The following is a 22,516-nucleotide window of genomic DNA, read 5'->3' as shown; positions in this document are numbered from 1 at the left end:
GCCCAACTGTCAGCAAATGTAGTTAAGAAAGTGGAGATAGGAACTCCATGGAACAGAGTAAGTGTTCTGAGCATGCTTAAGATAGGCTAGGCTATCTATGATGTCTGGTAGAGTAGATGTATTACTTGCATTTTTGAATTACAGTATTTTCAATTTACAATGGGTTTACTGGGATGTAACCCCATCATAAGTTGAGGAGCATCTCTAATTTGTTGAGTGAATGTCCTAAAGGTTCCTAGATGGAAAGAATCTCAAGTCTTTATAAACTACTAGGTACTCCCTTTTCAGTCCTTTGTTCCATGGAGTTCCTATCTCCCCTTTCTTAGCCACATTGCCATTCATACCTGTGTTGTTTTTGCATAGAGCTTGGTTTTCCCTGTTTCTCTCTAAACTCAGGATCCAGTATCAAGGAAAGAGACTTAGTCTTGGAAGGAAAGGACATGTCCCTAATGGGTGTTGATAAATAATGATAGTTACTGCTTAACATGGTATATCATTAGGCTTATTTCTTTTTTGGTCTGCATTTATAGTACATTGTAGAAGGAAAATTCCACAAGACTCTCACTAAAATTGGTATAGAATGAGACCCAGGCCTTGGAACAGCTGCCAGTGCAATCCCTACTAAGAGAGCTTCTGCTGTTGGTGTATAGCAGCTTCACTGACCAAACCAGCACAACCAGCTCATGGAGAAAAGGCTTCTAGAATTCTCTGCTGGATGAAATATGAGTAAAATGTGGGACTAGTAGGGTTAGTCTTCTAAGAATTTTGAGGTAATAATTATGGAAAATATATCTTTTACAGATTTCTTTTGGGAAAACATAAAGCTGCCATTGAAGTATATAATGAAGCAGCTAAACTCAACCAGAAAGATTGGGTAAGTAGAGAACTTTCAGTTCTTTCTTATTAGTAAACATGCTAATGGTTCCATTTATCATATGGCTGTCTTATTTCTGAATTCTTGCATTCCAAAAATGTCTTGATTTTATCATCATACTTAATTCATGATTTGTCTAAGTATAGGATCAAAAACCATGTTTCCTCATAACTTTGCAGGCATTGCTGCATGATTTTCTAGCAGTTTGCTGACGAGCAGTCTCTTACCAGTCTGATTCTTGTTGATGACCCCTAGAAGCTTTGGGTATTTTTTTCATCATTGGAATTCCACAATATCAGCAATAGGCATCTAGTTGTGTTTCATATCTTTTTGCCATCCCCATCTGTGTGACATTCAGTTGACTCTTTCATTCTGAAGACCCTTGCCTTTCTCTGGGTCAGGGCCTTTGAGTAGTTCTTTATTTTTCCCCTCCCCTTTTCTTTGTATCAATTGAGGATTGTGTGTAAACACAACAGAAAATTTGACTAAACATTGGCTTTACAAATTAGGGTTTTGTTTTTTTTTTAATTCTCATGAAACAAGATGTCCAGGTAAGTAGTTGCTGGCATTGATTTGGCGGTCCTAGGATGTCAAGGCTGAGAGTTTTTCCTCATGGTGACAAGAAGACTGCTGCATCTAACATCACATCTGCATTCTAGAGAGGGAGAAAGAGACAACAAGGAGAAAAGGACAGAGACTATATTGGGAAAGCACAACTTTCCCAGAAGTCCCCCACAGACTTCCACTTATGTCATATCAGCTCCCCTTCTATAAGGAAGGCTGGTTAAATGTAGTTTTTAATCTGCTCACATTGCCACTCTAAACAAAATTAGGGTTCTTTTAGTAAGGAAAAAGAGAAGAGTAGGTAGCAGGTAGGCAAGCAGGTAACTAGCAGCATCTGCCACACTGTTTTCCATTCTCTATGAGACATGTTCTCTAACTATTCTCTACTCTTAACTTGCCTCTCATTTTCTACCTCCATGTCCTTTTTTCGGGGGGCGGGGACAGAGGCTCACTCTGTCACCCAGGCTGGAGTGCAGTGGCGTGATCTTGGCTCACTGCAACCTCTTTCTCCCAGGTTCAAGTGATTCTCCTGCCTCAGCCTCCCGAGTAGCTGGGATTACAGGTGCCTGGCTAATTTTTGTATTTTTGGTAGAGACAGGGTTTCATCATGTTGGCTAGGCTAATCTCCAACTCCTGACCTCAGGTGATTCACCCACCTAGGCCTCCCAAAGTGCTGGGATTATAGGTGTGAGCCACCACGCCTGACCCTCCTTGTCCTTTTATTATATGTTCAGGACGTGTATTCAGTCTTATCTTCCATATCATCAATTTTGTTTTTAGCTGTTTGTATTCTGTTATATACCCTATCCATCCAATATTTTTTATTTCATTTCCTTTTATTGTATTTTTAATTTCCAAAAATCTTGTCATTTCTTCAATGTCTCTGATTCTTGAAGTTCTTTTCTGCTTCTCGGAATTATCTTTTTCTTCCTCTCTGCATTTTGGTTCTTCTATTTTATGCTGTTGGTATTTTTCAAGTATTTGATGATTCTCGGAGAGACATTGATATCTGTGAGTGAAGGACTAGATTTATTAGTACAGAGAATTAGCTTGGATTTCCTTTGCAGTTCTTATGGGGCACTCTTATTTTTGAAGTGTGTTCAATTTGTCAGTCGCTTTTCTTCTGTATGTCGGAAGATTTGAATTGAGTCTTTATGCCATGGAGTATGTTATAGCTAACAGCCAGAGTGAAGCTACAGATGAAGAAAAATTCATGTACTTTTCATTCAGTTGGTTTTTCAAAAAATGAGTATGTCTGCTATATGCTTGCACTGGTCTATGCCCTGGAGATGCAAAGATGGACTGTTAGATTATAAGATACTCAACTAGAATAGGAAATGAATGAAGAGGAGCAAGTTTGGTTAGAGGGTGATGGTAAGAAATCAGGGTTAAATCCTGTCTTTCAGAGGATTTTGGATATAATAAGTTTTAGGTTCTGAGGGGATATCTAAATTGAGATGTGTCCAGTATGGTTGGATATAGAAATCTGAAACTCAAGTGTTTTGGAGTAGAGATGTACATTCTGGAGTCAACAACATAAAGGTGGTAATTGAAACCATTAGATTGGTTGACGTTACCCTGCAGTGAGCTGAGGATGGAACCCTGGAAAAAAAAGAGTTTTTTACTTTTTTTTTGTTTGAGATAGCACAGGAAAAGTTACTGCTTTAATGCAGGGAGGAAGCCCTGCACTCTGTATGGGGGCCAGGACCATGGGGGTGGCCAGCGCCACAAATGGTCACCATACAGGCCAGGGAGGAGCTGGAACATCCCTGGATGCTAGCAGTTTTTTACTTTCTAAACTTTTTTTTTTTTTTTTTTTTTTTAAGAGACAAGGTTGCCTAGGCTGGAGTACAGTGGGGTGATCATAGCTTACTGTAACCTCCAACTCCTGGGCTCAAGTGATCCTCCTGCCTCTGCCTCTTGAGTAGCTGGGGCTACAGGTACGTGCCACCATGCCTGGCTAAATTTATTTTGTGGAAATGAGGTCTCATTATGTTGCCCAGGCTGGTCTCAAGCTCCTGTCCTCAAGTTCCTGTCCTCAAGTGATCCTCCTGCTTTAGCTTCCCAAAGTGCTGGGATTACAGGTGTGAGCCATCAAAAAGCAATTTTGAAGGACTGAGCAGAAGAAGAGAACCCATAGAGGGAGATAGGGACGAGGTAAAACAGGAGAGCTCAGGGTCACAGGGGGAATGGAATGTATTTCTTAATCTATCCAGTTGGTTGAAAGAGCTCATTTGGTATTACTGACTCACTTGGGATAACCATCCCATTGTTACTAGTAGATATGGTAATTCACAAAATTTTGAGACAGAGTCTCATTCTGTCACCTAGGCTAGAGTACAGTGGCTCAATCTTGGCTCATTGCAACCTCTGCCTCCCGGGTTCAAGCTATTCTCCTCCCTCAGCCTTCTGAGTAGCTGGGATTTACAGGCACCCGCCACCATGCCCAGCTAATTTTTGTATTTTTAGTAGACATGGGGTTTCACCATGTTGGTCAGGCTGGTCTTGAACTTCTGATGTCGTGATCCGCCCACCTTGGCCTCCCAAAGTGCTGAGATTACAGGTATGAGCCACCACCGCTTTTTATTTTAACTCTTAAATTTTTCTTTAAAATTTTCCCCTTCATGGCATTTTTATTTTCTTTTTAGAATATTTTAATGATTTTTAATTTTACTTTTATTAACAGCCCTTCTCTACCCTACATATTTCATAAGTACCTGTAGAAAACCTTATAGTAGCTGGAGCATAGTGGCTCATACCTGTAATACCAGCACTTTAGGATGCTGAGGAGGGGAGGATCACTTGAGCCCAGGAGTCTGAGACCAGCCTGGGCAATATAGAGACCCAGTCTCTAGAAAAAATAATAATAATAATAAAAATTAAAATTAGTGGTCGTGTGCACCTGTAGTCCTAGCTATTCTAGAGGCTGAGGTAGGAGGATCACATTAGCCCGGGAGGTTGAGGCTGCAGTGATGCGGTGAACTGTGATTGTGTCACTGCACTTCAGCATGGAAAGCAGAGCAAGACCCTGTCTCAAAACAAAACAAAACAAAAAACCCTGTAGCCCTACTTTCTTGGACTCATCAGGGTACTCCACAGTCTTGCTGCAAGAGGGGAATGGTAATTCCTCCTGCCATTATCTTATTTGACTATTGGAACAGCTCTGTTAAGTAGGGAGAATTTCCCTCATTGACAAGTGAGGAAGCTAAGGCTTTGGAAGATGGAATATTTTGCTGAAGGGTAGGAAGTTGCTACAGTGAGGTAGTTGCTGAGCCAGAACTGGAATTCAGACCTGTGATCTAAGATGATCTAAGATTCCTCATCTTAAGACTGTGATCTTTTTCCACTGTACCAACTGCCTTTGCAGGATGTCTGCTGGATTCCCTTACCTCCTGAAAGATAGGATTTAAGTCTGATTTGTTCTGTTGCCCTTTCCAGATTTCTTTTGCAGTTAGTTTGTTAAAGGTATATTGCTGTCTTCTCAACTATCTATGTCAAAGATTTTAAAAGGTCAGAGGTTAGCCTTCAGGACATCTATTTACTTACCTTGACAATTCCTACTGCAGAGCAGGACATTTAAAGGACAAGAAAGGCTTTATTTCTGCCTTGTCTCTCTCCATGCATGCATTCTTATAGCATGACAAAGTTGGAAGTATACAAGTTTTGGAAGCAGGCCTGAATTCAAATCCCAATGTTCTGTAATATGGACATGATTTGTGATTGAATAAAAAAAAATTTTAAATGTGAGGCATTTGTGAGATAATTGGAAATTTTAACGTAATTGAATATCTAATATCAAGCAGTCACTACTTTTTTTCAAGTATGGTGATGTGGGTAGGTTTTAAAAAAGGCCTTACCTTTTAGAAATACATACGGAAACATTTGTGGATAAAACGTTGGGCTGTTATTTGCTTACAAAAGTTGTGGGAGTAGATGGGGTGTGGATTGGATGGTTGTTGGGACAGGATGATGGGTAGCTGTCTGCACTTACGTATGATTGAAATTCTCCGTAGGATATAGAACAAAAAAAGAAAAAAAAAATCCCAGTACTCTCTGTCTTAAGTTAGGTTATCTACTCAACCTCTCTGAGCTTCAATTTCCTTATCTGTAAATTTGGAAAGATTATAACTATGTTGCAGGTTTGCTGAAAATTAAAGTAACATATATGAAAACATAAGCCTGATGTTAGGTGCTCAACCAATGGTTGCTGTTTTGTTGTTTTTACTATTTTAGGAGACTTGGAAAACATTAAATCAGTTGTTATCTCTGAGCCTGGGGGTCCATGTTTCCTCAGACAGGGACACATCTCCACTACTAATAGGGTAGTTCTTACTATGTTTCCCAAGAGCATTTTCCTTACCCTTGCTTTCTCCTTCTCCAAAGCTACCTTAAATAAAGGGAGGTTTATTATAAAGGAATTTGAGAGTCCATTAAACAGTATCAAGAGATGCAGGTTGGTCTTTTAGTGAAGCAGAACTGGAATGCTTCAGCATCCAAGGTAGCTACTCTGCCTTTTCTGCTTCATCTTTTCTTTCTATAGATCAAAGGTTGGCAAACTTTTTGTAAAGGGCCAGTTAATAAATATTTTAATTTGTGTAGCTTCATACAGACTCTGTTGCAACGACTTAACTCTGCAGTTCTAATGCAAAAGAGCCATACAAAAACAATAGTTGTGTCTGTGTTCCAATGAATCTGTACTTATAAAAAAGGGCAGGGAATGGATTTGGCCCATGGACCATAGTTTCCCCATGTCAGCTCTAGACTTCTGCAGATGGCTCCAATTACATGTATTCCATCATAGCAGACTCCAGGTGGCGCTGTCAGTCCTCAAGTCCACATCACCTAGTAAATTTAGTACTTGTAACTAACTAGCTCTCTTCCAGTTCCAGATTCCTAGGGAAAGGACTTCAACTGAGTCAGGTGTCACTATCCAACTGTGTTGCCTTAAGGGCGGAAATGTGTGGCTAGCAGCCCTCTCAGCAGGGGCTGTGGGTAGTCTCTCCTGAGAAGAAGGAGCAAAGGGTATGGGTGATGGGCAACTCTTAGAGAAAAAAGGGATGGGCTGGGTATGTGCCCCAGGGTTCCCCATAGATCCAGGAAGATCACCTGTTTATTCTGCTTTTATTTCTTATAATCTGTATTTTTTTATATTGAGGAACTTATTTTTAACAATTAAATATACTTGAGTATGAACTCTAATAAAAAGCTGACTAATGCATGGTTTAAAGTTTAAACCTTGCCGAGCAATAACAATCTCTAGATGTCTGTTGTTTCACTCTAATACTTACTGTGGAATTACACCTGAGTTGTTTTCCTTTTTTTTTATGAGCCTAGGAGATCAGCCATAACCTAGGAGTTTGCTACATATACCTGAAGCAGTTCAACAAGGTAATTTATAGAAGTGGTAATAGATTTCACTGAGGGTGCACTTGTTGCAGAAGTTGTTACATTGCTCATTTTGTATTATCCCTAGTGCTTGCAGAGGCTTTTGGAACTGAAAATTGAAAGTACCTTTATACATTTTTTTCTGTTTTAATTCTCACTTGTCATTATTCATCTGTTGTTTTCTGCTTTTAATAAGAACATGGAAAGTTCTAGAAATATGAGAGAATGGCAGTTTTTCTCCTTTCTTCTTTTTCTCTACCTCCAGTTAAATTTCCCAGTTCAGAAACAGATGCTTAATAAAACATAAATATCAAAAAGTGGACCCTTAAGTCTTAAAGGTGTAATCATGACCATGTGAGCTATCTCCATGCCCTGACAGCAACTTAGTTTTTAGGATCATTGAAAATAAATTTTAAATTTTAAGTGAGGATCTGATTTGAGTTTTCAGTTTTAATTTTGTAGTTATTTTCCATGATGAGAATTTTTATTTCACTGTGATTAAGCTATAGGCTCCTATATCAGAGAAGACAAGTTGAGCTTACCTCAAATTTGATACTCAGGTAAGAAAAAGTATATATCATAATTGAGGAGTAGACAAAATTACTGAGAGCTCTAAAACTTAGTGATGAGAGCGTTGGGTAGTTTCCTTCATAGAGCTCACAGTTAGTGATTGTAAAGTTTTATTCTCCTTTCTCCAGTGCCACCAGGACTGAGAATCTGAATTGGTTAGTACCCATTTGACAATGTTTAGTTTGTGTCAATTTGCAGACTGGTGTAACTAGTATCCCACACTGGTGTGAAAAAAAATATGCACATTAGCAGTTGGGGTGTAAAAGTAACTTTTCTCCTGAGATAATATATGTACATAAAATACATTTAGTGGGCTCCTTAGGTTTTGTAGATGGATCTATAGTTTTATATACTTGGTTAGGAGATTTTTCTCTTCAGAGACAATTTCAAACAGGCACATTTCTATTCACAGGATTATCCTGAGTCAGGGGAGAAGAAGGATTAGTCTTTGGTTGGATCTGTGCTGAGAAGAAATATATTTAGATTTTACTGTACAGCTAAAAGGCTAGGCAAATACAATACCTGGCATTTATATAAATACTTGTTGGATCAGTGAATGACTAAACAAAGCCCTTTTGTTTACTAGGAGAAGGTAAGCTCCTCCAGAGCAAGGAGTTGGTTTTATTAACTCAAATATATTTAGCATCTAGAACAGCAAGCAGTTGAGTGAATAAATGAGAACAATCTATTTATTCATTTATCATCACATTGGTAGGGAAATCTGGGCCCACCATAGGGAAGGTTGTGCACTTGGTCAGTGTTACAGCTGGGATTTAGTTTAGTTTAGTATTCTACACTGTACTATGAGGGCCCTTTTGACTTATGAAGTATGAGTCATTGGTGTGAATATCAGGCAGAAAACATTCAGAAAGATAAATCGTCTTGTATAAATTCTTCCAAGTGGCTCCAGAAGCAGATATCCCATGTTGCCAGCTGTCTTTTCAACAAGGACAGTTTTGGTATGTTTTGGTCTTTGGGTTTTGGGGGCTGTTTGCTGAAATGTGATGTTCCTATGTCAATACAGCAGAAAGTGTCTTTACATTAGCCATATAAAGGTATAGTTCATTCAGTGGTAGTGATTTGGTTTTCTTTACTTTGTCAAACTTGTCAGGCACAAGACCAGTTGCACAATGCCCTGAATCTTAATAGGCACGATCTGACTTATATAATGCTGGGGAAGATCCACTTGCTGGAGGGAGACTTGGACAAGGCCATTGAAATCTACAAGAAAGCAGTGGAGTAAGTGTATCTGTTTCCTTTAAAACAATGAGAAACTAAAAAAAAAAATTGAGTGGATATGTGAACTCCCAAGCCTAAAAGAGTGAATATGTTTGATTAATTACTTACTGTATGAGTTAAAGGTTAAGCTGAAGTTTTAAGAGCTCCCAATGGCTTCAATAAGGTAGACTGTGTTTCTTTCTTACCTATAAGGATGGCTGCAGCTTTAGGTTAGCTGGGCAGCTCTATTCTACAAGGTCAGTCAGGGATCCAGGTTTCTTCCTTATTAACTCACTGTTCCTTAGGTTGTTGTCTTTACCTGCATGGTTGATGCTGAATGTAACATCCACATCCAGGCTGTGGTGGAAGGAGATGGTTTGGGAAGCTAAGCATGGAATAAGCATCTGGCTATATATATATATATATATAGAGAGAGAGAGAGAGAGAGAGAGAGAGAGAGACATGATCTTACTCCATCACTCAGGCTGGAGTGCAGTGGAGATCGCTCAAGCGATCTTCCTACCTCAGCCTCCCAAGTAGTTGGGACTACAGGCATGTGCCACCATGCCCAGCTAATTTTAAAAACACTGTTTTTGTGTTGACAGGGTCTTGCTATGTTGCCCAGGCTGGTCTTAAACTTCTGGGCTCAAGTGATCCGCCTGCCTCAGCCTTCCAAAGTGCTGGGATTACAGGTGTGAGCCACTGCACGTGGCCTTGGTAATAAGTTTTAAATGACCTGGGAATTGCACACATCGTTCCTGTTTACATTACATGGTTCAAAACTACATGATAGTTACAAGGCAAGTGGGCAGACATGCACTCAAGAAGAAAGAAATAACAGATTTAAAAGTTGGCTGACAGTCTGCCATTTTGGTATCATATGTTAATAACAGATCTTCTGTTTTCAGAGATATTAGGGACAGAAATCTCCTGATTCAGTTAAAAAAAAAATAAACATTTGGCCTTATTAGCATGAGACCAGTATCTTTTTTTCCCCCTTCCGCCTTTTCCCTTCCCCTTCCCCCTTTTCCCTTCCCCTTCTCCCTTTTCCCTTCCCCCTTTCCCCATCCCCCTTCCCCTCCCTCCCTCCCTTCCTCCCTTCCTTTTTCTCTTTCTTTTCTTTCCTTCCTTTCCCTCCCTCCCATTCCTCTTTCTCTCTTTTTTTCTTTTCTTTCTTTCCTTTCTTTCATTTATTTCAACAGTCTCACTCTGTCATCCAGGCTTGAGTGCAATGGCGCAATCTCGGCTCACTGCAACCTCTGCCTCCTGGGTTTAAGAGATTCTCATGCCTCAGCCTCATGAGTAGCAGGGACTGCACGAGCACGCCACCACGCTTGGCTAATTTTTGTATTTTTTAGCAGAGACAGGGTTTCACCATGTTGGTCAGGCTGGTCTCGAACTCCTGGCCTCAAGTGATCTGCCTGCCTTGTTCTCCCATAGTGCTGGGATTACAGGCACGAACCACTGTGCCTGGCCTTGTGTTGTTTCTTTTAAATGGGATAGCTGTAGCAAAATGCTTTGTCTCATTTGTTTGGTCACTTAATAGAATGTCTGGTCTGTGGTTCAAGGCTTATTATTCCTAATAATTAGATTCTGAACTAAACTTAGATTTCTATTAATTTGTTAATCATCTTTGTCTTCTACCATGGTAGTACATTTTCTGGTTATGTCAGTCACAGCACTGCTTTCTGAATTTTCTTCGACCATATTTTGTGTCTAAAACAGAAAAATCACTTGGTTTGTTAAGCTACAGAAGAGACTTTTGTCATCAAGAGGCTGTATATATGGGCAAGTAGTAAGGAGCCATGTCACATGTTAAGTGCCTCTGTGGTGCTAGGTAGTAGCCCTGATCCCTGACCCCTGCCTTCTAGAGGTTAGCTCTTTGAGAATAGCATACATAAATCCCAAGGGGAACGTTCTTCCAGTAACCGATCAAGGACTTCGGTCACTAAATTTCCCAAGGGAGAAATGTGGACAGCTGAAATCTGAAGCCTTACTGAGAAGATAGAGACCATTGTTCATGACCTACAGCTATGAAGAGAGTAGTCATGTTGTAGTGGGGAAGCCGATATTGCTAGAATTACAGAAGTTACCTGGCTTTGGGGAGGGAAGTGATCAAAATGGATGTTTATTATGGCAGAAAGTGAAAGGCAGATTCCCAGTTGAATTGAGAAAGCTCTGTTTGGTCAGTTCAGGCCTCCCCTGGCTGGGGCTTTGCATCTTCTGGTTCAGGTCTTCCTATAGGTAACCAGTGCCCTATATCTTTCCTTAGAAGCAGAAAACATTGTTCATAGCCCTTTGGTGTTTTACTGTTGAAACTGTCTGATGGTCCTATGATCAGATCATCTCAACTCAGTGTTGCCTTGGTTTTGTGACAAAGACAAATATTAGTGAGGGATTGAGCAGGCAATCCCTGATGTGAGTATTTTACTTATATCAGTGTTTGCTCCCAAAGGTCAGTAGCACCTTCTTTCCTAGGATTGGTATGTATCTTCCTTCTTTTGTTTAGTTTGGCTACTTGGTATAGCTCTTTGTTTAAGTGGAGAGAACAGCATTAGGGGCCTTGGGATCCTAAATTACATAGAAAATTATGCTGCCTGGCATTGTGAGCACAATGAGAATAGAAAAAAAATCCCACAAGATAGGACTGGTGAAACTGTATGTGTTCTAGACTGACTTGGTTTATAAGGCATTGTTCTTTAATTTTATCAGTGTGACCAAGACAGTGATGCAAAACATTCTATAGGTTCTTTCTTAGGACTTTTACCCTAAGAAAGGAATCTGAATTCTAAGCCCCATTTTTCTTGCTGAGCAGTTCTCCTTATCACCAGGGTTGAGATGACCTACTTTTGATGGCAGTTCCCAAATTGCCTTCAGGTATTTCCGCGGGGAGGAAGAGGCTCAGTGGGGTCTGTCAAGTATTGCATGAGGACATATTACCGTGCATGTGTCTCCGTGTTTCTCATCTACATCTTGTTTCCCTCTGAGCATCTCTATGTTGCAGGTTCTCACCAGAAAATACACAGCTTCTTACAACTTTAGGATTACTCTACTTACAGGTAATGAAAACTCTGTACTCATTCATGCACTGATGTTAGAAATGGTTTTGGGTTTGTGTGTATGGTGGTTTTCCTGCATTGATATTTATTTTACTAAAGGTCATATAAAATTCATGAACTACACTCTCTCTATTTGATACTCTTTGCTACATTTAAATTGGAAGCAATTCTATTTTAGCCTAGTGCACTTACAATTCTTATCCAGGCTGGGTGTGGTCTCATGCCTGTAATCCCAGCACTTTGGGAGGCTGAGGCTGGTGGATCACTTGAGCTCAGGAGTTGGAGACCAGCCTGGGCAACATAGTGAGACCCTGTCTCTACAAAAAATACAAAAATTAGCCAGGCATAGTGGCATGCGTCTGTAGTCCCAGCTACTTGGGAGGCTGCGATGGGAAAATTGCTTGAACTCGGAAGGCAGAGGTTGCAGTGAGCTGAGATTGAGTCACTGCACTCCATCCTGGGTGACAGAGCCAGATCCTGTCTCAGAAAAAAAAAAAAAAAATTCTTATGCTATCCAGGAAAGAGCATATATGAGAAATAACTCTGGTCTTGGAGGCTGTTATTTTGTTGTGAGGAGAGAAACAGATACAAGTGAGCACTTAGGGCTTTGGGGCAAAGCCATTTCTTTTGATCTTTCTTCCCAGCCAGAGTCTTATTGGAAAGAGAGAAGGCAAAGTATACTTTTATCTAGAATAAGAAGTTTTCTGTCCCCTCCACATGCCTGAATGTGAATGGGATTCTTTTAGCTCCATTGATTCTCTGGCTGAGGACCCAGGGCCCAGGTATCCAAGGGGCTTTTCCCCCTTCCCCAATATACACATTTGCCAAGTTCCTTGTTCAGCTGATTCTGCCTCCAGCCCTGCCTCTATGGTGGCCTTTATGTCTATTTCATTTTTCTTTAAAAGGAATTAGGAGCTTAACCCTGGGTCTTCCTGGGCTTTGGCTTGGAAGGTTGGCTCTGCGGGAGATGAGGATACCCAGCTCATTTCCTGCCAAGAGGCATTAATGTGGAACAGTACTAGTGTGGCAGAGATAGTTCTTATCAAATAGATACTTTGACCTTATCGGGGGACAAATTAACAAAAATAGAAGGACAACCATGACTGTGGGGATTTTTGGTTTTCTTTATTATCTGGTAACTGTAGCTGCTTTTTTTTGTTTTGTTTTATTTTTTGGTCAAGAGAACTCAAAAAAGCCAGAGCGTTTCTGTTCTGGGTGAAGTTGGCCAGATTTTTTTTTTTTGAGACGGAGTTTCACTCTTTTTGCCTAGGCTGGAGTGCAATGGCATGATCTCGGCTCACCGCAACCTCTGCCTCCTGGGTTCAAGCGATTCTCTTGCCTCAGCCTCCCGAGTAGCTGGGATTACAGGCATGTGCCACCATGCCTGGGTAATTTTGTATTTTTAGAAGAGATGGGGGTTCCTCCATGTTGGTCAGGCTGGTCTCGAACTCCTGACCTCAGGTGATCCACCCACCTTAGCCTCCCAAAGTGCTGGGATTATAGGTGTCAGCCACCATGCCCGGTCTGGCCAGACTCTTTTTAACTGCCATCTCCTTGCTGATGTAAATTGTCTTGTTTGCTTTTTTTCCAAGCTCGGCATTTACCAGAAGGCATTTGAACATCTTGGCAATGCACTGACTTATGACCCTACCAACTACAAGGTATTACAGGCTGTGAAGGCTCTGGCCTTCATATAGATGGTCCCATTGCTCCTAGAGGTGATCTGACCCTGGAAAGCAAAGGAATAGCTTCTTAAATTTGGATACCTGAGAAATAGAAAAAATATAAATAAAAGGTGGCTCTTCTTATTTGAAAATATTGTCAAGTATGCTCTACTTACCTTCTAAAAGTGCATATTTGTTATAATAGATGTGTAACCCCTGCAGAAAGCAGATCATAGTGCTAGTAAAGTTTATGTGTTACTTAGGAAATTAGCAATGCCTCCACAACTATTGTCAAAAATAAATCTGCTGGGCATGGTGGCTTATTCCTGTAATCCCAGCACTTTGGAATGCTGAGGCAGGAGGATCACTTGAGGCCAGGAGTTCAAGACCAGGCTGGGCAACATAGTGAGACTCCCATTTCTACAAAAAAAATTATCCAGGCGTGGTGGCACACACCTGTAGTCCTAGCTACTCGGAAGGTGGAAGAGGGAAGATCACTTGAGCCCAGGAGTTTGAGGCTACATTGGGCTATGATGGCACCATTGTACTCCAGCCTGGGTGACAGAGTGAGACCCTGTCTCTAAAAAGAAACAATAATTATGTTGAAATGACTTCTAGAGTCCTAATGATTTGATATTACAACTTTTGTCTAGATGCGACTTTGGGAATGAGAAGGAATAGCATCAAATGGATGAATATCATTGAGGAGATGTAGCAAGACAAGCTGTTTATTAAAGGATACAAACTAAATTCTGATTTAGGAAGTAACATTAGCCTGTCAGCTCCCACCTTGATACCTTTCCTTAGAGAAATGAAAGGGCTGGGCTAATGAAGCCTAAAGCTGACTCACCCTCTGTTCTATGGTAGAAAGAAATTTACCTTAAGTAGCCACGTACAGGTGTATTTCAGGTATCTAGAACACTTGGTGTACCAAATAGGGGCTGCAGAGAACAGATTGAAGGAAGTTTTTACTTAAAGGGCTCTGGTATTCATTCTGAAATACTGACTTTCCTGGCTAGAAGTAGGAAACAGATGGGTAAAGCAAATAACATTTTATCTTTTTTTTTTTTTTTTTTGTGCTGTGCCAGAGAGCCACAGTGTAGGGTGCAAGGACATTCCTCAGAAAAATTTGTCCCAATAGCTTGGATATATTTATGTCCCTGGAAGAAATTTTTCAGTCCCATCTATGCTGATGGGCCTGCTGAGTATAGACTCAGGAAGGCTGCCTCACTGCTACAGCCTTTTGGGAATGACTGAATGACTTTCTGTGTGCCACGTTTTCAGGCCATCTTGGCAGCAGGCAGCATAATGCAGACCCATGGGGACTTTGATGTTGCCCTCACCAAATACAGAGTTGTGGCTTGTGCTGTTCCAGAAAGTCCTCCACTCTGGAATAACATTGGAATGTGTTTCTTTGGCAAGAAGAAATATGTGGCGGTGAGTGTCCCCTCGTGTTCTTTGTTTGCATTCCTACATGTGGTTATTGGGTCTGTTTAGCTTGCCTCTCTCATTGAGTGCCCCTTCTCTCTCATAGGCCATCAGCTGCCTGAAACGAGCCAACTACTTGGCACCCTTCGATTGGAAGATTCTGTATAATTTGGGCCTTGTCCATTTGACCATGCAGCAGTATGCATCAGCTTTTCATTTTCTCAGTGCGGCCGTCAACTTCCAGCCAAAGATGGGGGAGCTCTACATGCTCTTGGCAGGTAAGAAACATTTATGTGGAAAACTCTGTCTGCCATCTGTAATGAGGGAAAAATGGATTAGAATCATAGAAGATCAGTGGCTGTCTCATAGGAGCCATTCCCTTAGAGATCCTATAGGAATCTGGATTACTGTCCTGGAGCTTGAAGAAGTAGAAAAAGATGACAAAGGAACTTGGTTGTTTCTAACTTGGGGGGAGTTTCACTCAGAGACCAACAGGTTAAATAAAGATCATCCGTACTTCACCTTTTACCAATTTTTTCCTTTTGCCTTGACAATTCATTTATGTATATATTCAGTCCAACCAAGTTCCAGACAGCAAGTGTTAAGAGCTTGGGTTTTAGGTGGGGTCCTGCCTCTACTACTTATTATATGTACCTAGGGCTGATGTGAGGATTGCCATGATTAAGCACTCACAATAATACTGGTTTTGTTGAAATACTGATTTTTGAAAACTGTTGGTTTTACTGTGGTTATATAATTTGTCTATTATTATCAATATTGGTGTTACTATAACTGGCCCCTAGGTGATACTTCCAAGTCAAGCTACCTTATGTTGAAACCCTTATCTCTTCTGAGCATGTTATATAGAATGCCGTTCTCTTACTGAAACTCCATTTTATGCCATGCAAATACTAAAATTGATCATAAAAATAAGTTAAAATTAATCAAACACTTTAAAAATTATGCACAACCATCTTAATTTTAAAGTACTGACTAAATAGTCTTCCTAGGAATTTTTTTCTCCATATACATTTACTTACTAAATGTAAGACACAAAGCAGATTTCCATGTCCTCATTTGGCAGTCATCTTCCAGTGGCTTTTTGTTCATTACTGTGGGTTCTTATTTATAAGAGAAAGCTTGCAAAAGCAATTGTGGTTATTTGAGGGTTGCCTGAATACAAAGATAACTTAAAAAAAACACACATAGGTTTTATTATTATTCAGATACGGTATGGGCAACAGATCAGAAGGCATCTGCCACTGGAAAGATAGTCTGTTACAATTCCTGAGAAGGAGGGCATGCTACACCATGCAGGGCCACATGGGGAAGCACCAGGTCAATCAGGAGGTGGAGGGAACAAGGGGTAAATGTGGGCACGATTCTTTATTGTAGTTTTCAGGGGTAGAAATGCCCTCCCCGGGGCAAGACCGGGAAAGCAGGTTAACCAGGTTGAGGATTGGCCAGTTTGAATAATTTCAGTAGGCTCTGGGGTATAGGGCTGTCTCTAGGTGTCTGGTACCTGACCCTCAGGTGACTAGGACTAGGGAATATTGGCCCAGTGTCAGAGCCTAATAAAGGAGGCAGTTAAGAATATGAATACTGGATTGGTCTGCATACAGAAAGCACTCTTATAGGGGTTATATCTAGGAATTAACTGACCCTGGGAGGGACAATCTCCCCAGGGTCAGTAAGGCCCCAGATGTCAAAACATCAGAATAAAAAGGCTAAAGTGGGGTGTGATGGTACATACCTGTAGTGCTAGCTACTTGGGAGGCTAACGCAGGAAGTTTGCTTAAGCCCAGGAGTTGGGAGTCCAGCCTGGGCAACACAGTGAGACTCCATCTCTCTCTCTCTTTTTTTTAAATTTTATTTTAGGTTCAGGAGTACATGTGCATCCTGTTACACAGGCACATGTGTGTCATGGGGATTTGTTGTACAGATTATTTCATCACCCAGGTACTAAGCCTAGTACCCAATAGTTATTTTTTTCTGGCCCTCCCCCTCCTCCAGTAAGCTCCAGTGTCTGTTTCCCTCTATGTCTCCATGTGTTCTCATCATTTAGCTCTTACTTACAGTGAGAACATGCAGGATTTAGTTTTCTGTCCTGCATTAATTTGCTAAGGATGGTGGCCTCCAGCTCCATCTATGTTGCTGCAAAGGACATGATCTTGTTCTTTTGTATGGCTGTGTCGTATTCCATGGTGTACATTTACATTTTGTTTATCCGGTCTACCATTGATGGGCATTTAGGTTGATTTCACATCTTTGCTATTGTGAATAGTGCTGCATTGAACACAAACATGCATGTGTCTTTATGGCAGAACGATTTATATTCCTTTGGGCATATACCCAGTAATGGGATTGCTGGGTCGAAGGGTAGTTCTGTTTTTAGCTCTTTGGGGAATTGCCACATTGCTTTCCACAATGGTTGAACTAATTTACACTCCCATCAACAGTGTGTAAGCATTCCCTTTTCTCTGCAGCCTCACCAGGATGATATATTTTGAGTTTTTAATAATAGCCATTTTGACTGGTGTGAGATGGTTATCTCACTGTGGTTTCGATTTGCATTTCTCTAATCAGTGATACTGAGTTTTTCATATGCTTGTTGGCTGCATGTATGTCTTTTGAACAGTGTCTGTTTATGTCCTTTGCCCACTTTAATGGGATTGTGTTCTTCTTGTAAATTTGCTTAAGTTCCTTACAGATCCTGGATATTAGACCTGCATGGTTTGCAAATATTTTCTCCCATTTTGTAGGTTGTCTGTTTACTGTGTTGATAGTTTCTTTTAGATAGCTGGGTTCTAATGGGACACAGAAATGTTAACAGCCATGATGTAAGACATAACAGCAATGCTAACTTTACAAAGTAGAGATGGCATTCAAACTGGATCCTGAATAACAAGCTAGAATGGAATAGCACAGAATGGCTGAGGAGACACTGTGAAGAAAGGCATGCAGCCATGAAACTGCAGTGTCCCTTGCTGTTAGTGGGGGGTAGTGTTAGAGAATATGATGGGAGATGAGTCAGGAAAGATATTCTGGGGTCAGATTATGGAGGTCATGCATACAGTGCAAGGACTTTATCTTAGAGGTCATGTTTGTCCAGCTGTCTTCCTAGATTCTCCTCTTAGGTGCCTGGTAGGAGTGAGTGCATAGCTGGTGGGGAGGTGGAATGGGCAGGGCTTCCAGAGCAGCTGTTTTTGTTTTATATATTAGGTGTCAAGGAAATACTGATTTTAAAAAGTGGGGGGAGTGTTTTACTGCTAAATGAAAGTGTAAAGATCCTGGTTATAGATGTGGAGAGCCAGTGAGGATTCCTAAGTAGGATGGTAATGTGGCCAGATTTGTAAGTCAGTGAGATACCTGGCAGCGCTGTGGAAAGTGGAATGGAGGCAGGTGGGGACTTTGACACTGGGGAATAAATGGAAAGCCTGAAACTACTTGGGCCTGAACAAGGGCAGTGTCAGAAAGAAACTGCAAAAAAAGGGATGCATAGAACTTGGCAACTGATTGACTGTAGAAGAGATTGTTGAAGATAGCATCAGGTATCTAAGCTGACTTAGTAAACTCTGGTGCCATGAGCTGAGAAGGTGAAGTTTACTTTGGGGGCAGTCTTTAATATTCCTTTTGTCTTCCAAGCTGAGCTCTCCAGCTGCAGTGCTTTCTTTGTTGCAGTGGCTCTGACCAATCTGGAAGATATAGAGAATGCCAAGAGAGCCTACGCAGAAGCAGTCCATCTGGATAAGTATGCGCTTTGTTGAGAATGGTACTGGGAGGGGTTGGACTCTCCAAAGCCATGAGGTGGTGCCATAGCATCGGTGCTGCCTGAGTCAGCCCAGCTGTTCCTCTGTGGCATTATTACACAGCAGACCTCGGTGTGGAGGGATGTGTCTCCTAAGTGTGGTGGCTCAGCAGGAATTGACACTCTGAGAAAATGTTTCCAGTCCTAAACTGAGTAATAGGAGGCTAGAGAATGTCAGATCTGGCAGTGGGCTTGGGTTGCTGATAGCTGTGGGCTAGTTGGAATATCAGATGGGACTCCGGGCTGTTTAATTGAAGATAAAACTTGACTCTTCCAGGATTTACTCCACTGGCATCTTCTAGACAGCAGGGTAGAGATCCCTTTTTCAACCCTGGCCTAGGTAGTCTCTGTTGAGGGCTGAGATGCCAGATTTGGTCCCAATACCAGCTTTGCTTGTTAGGCCATTAATTCCTTGATTCTTCTCCACAGGTCTGCTTAGCACGTTATGTACCTACCTTGCTGCATAATGGAGAAATCTCTACTTAACCAGTTTTGTTTTGTTTTTGTGTAATGAGAAGGATCTCTAAATGACCATTTGTTGCAGAGCCCCCAGCAATCTCTGTCTGCCACAGGTGTAACCCTTTAGTAAACCTGAACTATGCTGTGCTGCTGTACAACCAGGGTGAGAAGAAGAACGCCCTGGCCCAGTATCAGGAGATGGAGAAGAAAGTCAACCTACTCAAGGACAATAGCTCTCTGGAATTTGACTCTGAGGTATGTCTTTTATTAGCTCCCAAGAGTCATAAGTAAGCTCTCAGGAGACTTTTAAAAATCAAGCCCAAATCATCCAAATCCAAGGTATTACACGTTCATGGCTGTTGTGGCTTTGATATTCCTAGCAGCATGAGTTCATCAATTAATAACAGCCTGAGAAAAACTTTCCTAGAATAATAACAAAAGGAAATTCAGGCTTACTGAGTTGTTATTGCTAATTCAACTCATCAAAGTTGAGGTCTGTGTCTGTCTGTAGCTTCCTTCTATTTCACTTTTTTTTTTTTTTTTTTTGAGACGGAATCTCACTCTGTTGCCCAGGCTGGAGTGCAATGGTGCGATCTCAGTTCACTGCAACCTCTGCCTCCTGGGTTCAAGCAGTTCTCCTGCCTCAGCCTCCCAAGTAGCTGGGACTACAGGCACGTGCCACCACGCCCAGCTAATTTTTGTATTTTTAGTAGAGATGGGGTTTCACCATGTTGGCCAGGATGGTCTTGATCTCTTGACCTCGTGATCCACGTGTCCAGCCCTATTTCACTTCTTGTAGGAAATGCACTGTTTGGCCCAGTAATGCACCAGGCTTGAATTGTTGGGTTTTGAGATCCTATGTGAACCACCGTGCCATCCAGTAAAGGCAATCTATATTCTCTACTGTTTGATAAGTACTTCCTGACTCAACTGCTAGTACGACCAGACACTATTTCAGCTAAAACCTCAGCTGGAAGACCAAAGAAGTGGGTTGGCTTGTCTCTGACAGTCATGCTTTTGATTCTTTTACTTCCTTTGTGGACACAAGATGGTGGAGATGGCTCAGAAGTTGGGAGCTGCTCTCCAGGTTGGGGAGGCACTGGTCTGGACTAAACCAGCTAAAGATCCCAAATCAAAGCACCAGACCACTTCAACCAGCAAACCTGCCAGTTTCCAGCAGCCTCTGGGCTCTAATCAAGCTCTAGGACAGGCAATGTCTTCAGCAGCTGCATACAGGACGCTCCCCTCAGGTAGGACCATACAGAGCTCCATGAAGACCTGGCAGGTACAAGCCACATGTGTCAGCAAAGAGATTATAGCTTTCAGTGAGGTTCTCTTCAGACTCATATGTCCAATGTAGTATTGGCCACAAGGGAGAAAAAAACACAGGGTGGCTAAATTGGCACTTGTTTCGTTAAGGTGAGCTATGTAGTAGGTAACAGCTACTCACAGACTTAGTTGGATGGTCAATACACTGGTCTTTCCAATTTTAGCAATATGTTATTAAGTATATCCTGTCATGCAATGTTTAATTTTTACTGCTTTATCAGAAGTTGACATGTAATTAAATATTTTTCAGTGACTCATTGAGGGCAAACTTGACTGTTGCTTTATTTCTCATAGTCTTCCCTCATAGCTAATGGGTCAGTCCCACTGGTTCCAGAAAATATGGGGTTTCCTCTTGAACTCTAACAGCAAAAAAGAATGATTTCTTCTGAAATTGTAGAACATGAGGATTCAAGTTTTTATTTTGTTACTAGGTGCTGGAGGAACACAGTTCACAAAGCCCCCATCTCTTCCTCTGGAGCCAGAGCCTGCGGTGGAATCAATTCCAACTGAAACATCAGAACAAATGAGAGAGAAATAAGAATAGAATGAATGACCCCAAAATAGGGTTTTCTTGGGCAAGGATGTGCTGGATTAGGAAAGGTGACATGACACAGGCAGAGTGGCACCCACCACAGAATACAGTGTGTGTTATGATTACGAGGAGCCAGCAGTTGAGCCTAAGGTCCTTCTGCCTACCTGGTATTGGCATTTGAGGTCGGAAACCCTCTATTGCCCCATAAGCTAGGAAAAGTGAAAAGACAACACAGTTCCTTTAAGAACTGGCAGCAAGGCTTGAGGCTCTGTGTATGTAGCTGAGTCAGCAAGGTACATGATGCTGTCTGCTTTCAAAAGGACTTTTCTCTCCTAGCTGACTGACTCCTTCCTTAGTTCAAGGAACAGCTGAGACAGACCTCTGCTGAGTAGCCCTGTGATGACAAAGCCTTGGTTTAACTGAGGTGATCCTCAGGTTGTGAGGTTTTATTCGTCCCCAAGGCAAACACAAATATTAGATTAATAATCCAACTTTAATAGTATACATTTAAAAGAAAAAAAACAAAAGCCCTGTAAGTTGAGGCCCAGCCTGCTGAGTATTGCAGCTGCGTTTGCCTAAAGGGAATCCAGAACAAGTCCCTCCCTGTATTTTGTTCTTGAGAGGGGTCAGTTTAGGAGCTAGATCCTATCAGTATGAGGAGGAGCAGCCCAGGGCTTGTCTGGATCAGCACCAGCGATTTTAAAGAAAAAAGGAAGAAGAGTTTCTTAGATGAGTAATTGTTATTGAAGATAGATAGTCAGTGATAACCACTGACCAGATGCTATCAATACACTATGTGTCCTTTTTAGAATAAAGATTACGTATCATCATTCCTTTGGGGAAAATTGTTATTCAGGTATAAAAACGAGATCACAATAAAAATCTAAAAGAACCTATGATCACAGTCTTCCCTTTCCTGTGTCTAAGCCTATTTTGAAATTGGAGGAGGAACCTCAAGGCCAAGTTCCTGCTTGGTACAGGCATGGCCTCTGCAGCAACCCTGATGCATGATAAGCCAGCAATTTGCTTACTGAGGGCCAGTCCCCATTTTGCACTGAAAGTACCCTTTAATCACCATAATTTAAAGATAGAAAACTGACCTACCAAACTGTTTGGAGTTCTTTATTTTATTACAGGGTCTGTTTGTTTTGACATTGAAGAAGCAGCTAACTGAGCAGGACCCCCTTCATTTCTTGTATCTCAAAAAGTATCAGAAGTGATGCCTTTGTCATTCAGCTGGTGGTATGTGGCAAACTTGGATCTGTACCCTGAACAATTGAGAACACTTCTACATCAGCATGGAGTCTAGTACATTAGAATGAAATGGTCTAGTTAGTTTCTGAAACTGGAAAAGTCTTAGTGAAAAAAGAGGAAGAGAGAAATATGAGAGATTTAGGAGCTAATATCAACAGGAATTGGGGATTGATTGGATGTGGCAGGTTAATAATTGAGTACCCATTTCGGGGCTTAGATAACCAGGGAGAGTAAAGGAATATTGGACTAGGGTCGAGGGTTCGTTGTGGAATCTAGTTTTAGATGTTGAAGATGTCCAATGATGATATCCATCAGACACCTGAATAGCTGGATTTCAGGAATGAAACCTGGTTTGAAGATAAAGATTCAGGA

General features: G+C 41.3%; 1 protein-coding gene across 4 annotated transcripts in view; it reads left to right on the top strand.

Moving 5' to 3' along the window:
• Positions 1-21,789, top strand: part of BBS4 (Bardet-Biedl syndrome 4) — a 61,116-nt gene extending 39,327 nt beyond the window's left edge. For 2 of the 4 annotated variants that reach the window (XM_032176265.2, XM_058427531.1), the window contains 11 exons: positions 802-874; positions 6,773-6,826; positions 8,505-8,632; positions 11,616-11,670; positions 13,263-13,331; positions 14,619-14,771; positions 14,869-15,040; positions 18,444-18,513; positions 19,143-19,284; positions 20,078-20,279; positions 20,790-21,789. In XM_032176265.2, the coding sequence (XP_032032156.1) occupies positions 802-874; positions 6,773-6,826; positions 8,505-8,632; positions 11,616-11,670; positions 13,263-13,331; positions 14,619-14,771; positions 14,869-15,040; positions 18,444-18,513; positions 19,143-19,284; positions 20,078-20,279; positions 20,790-20,896 (1,225 nt within the window). In that variant the 3' untranslated portion in view covers positions 20,897-21,789. Of the gene's footprint in view, positions 1-801; positions 875-6,772; positions 6,827-7,814; positions 7,986-8,504; positions 8,633-11,615; positions 11,671-13,262; positions 13,332-14,618; positions 14,772-14,868; positions 15,041-18,443; positions 18,514-19,142; positions 19,285-20,077; positions 20,280-20,789 lie in introns of those variants that run through there. The other 2 variants (XM_058427532.1, XM_058427533.1) reach the window with 2 other exon arrangements.
• Positions 21,790-22,516: the final 727 nt, after the last annotated feature.

Source organism: Hylobates moloch, unplaced genomic scaffold (genome assembly GCF_009828535.3).
Source record: "Hylobates moloch isolate HMO894 unplaced genomic scaffold, HMol_V3 SCAFFOLD_14, whole genome shotgun sequence".
Classification (NCBI taxonomy): Eukaryota; Metazoa; Chordata; class Mammalia; order Primates; family Hylobatidae; genus Hylobates; species Hylobates moloch.
Note: the sequence above shows the minus strand (reverse complement) of the source record. Positions and strands in the feature narration are given on the sequence as shown.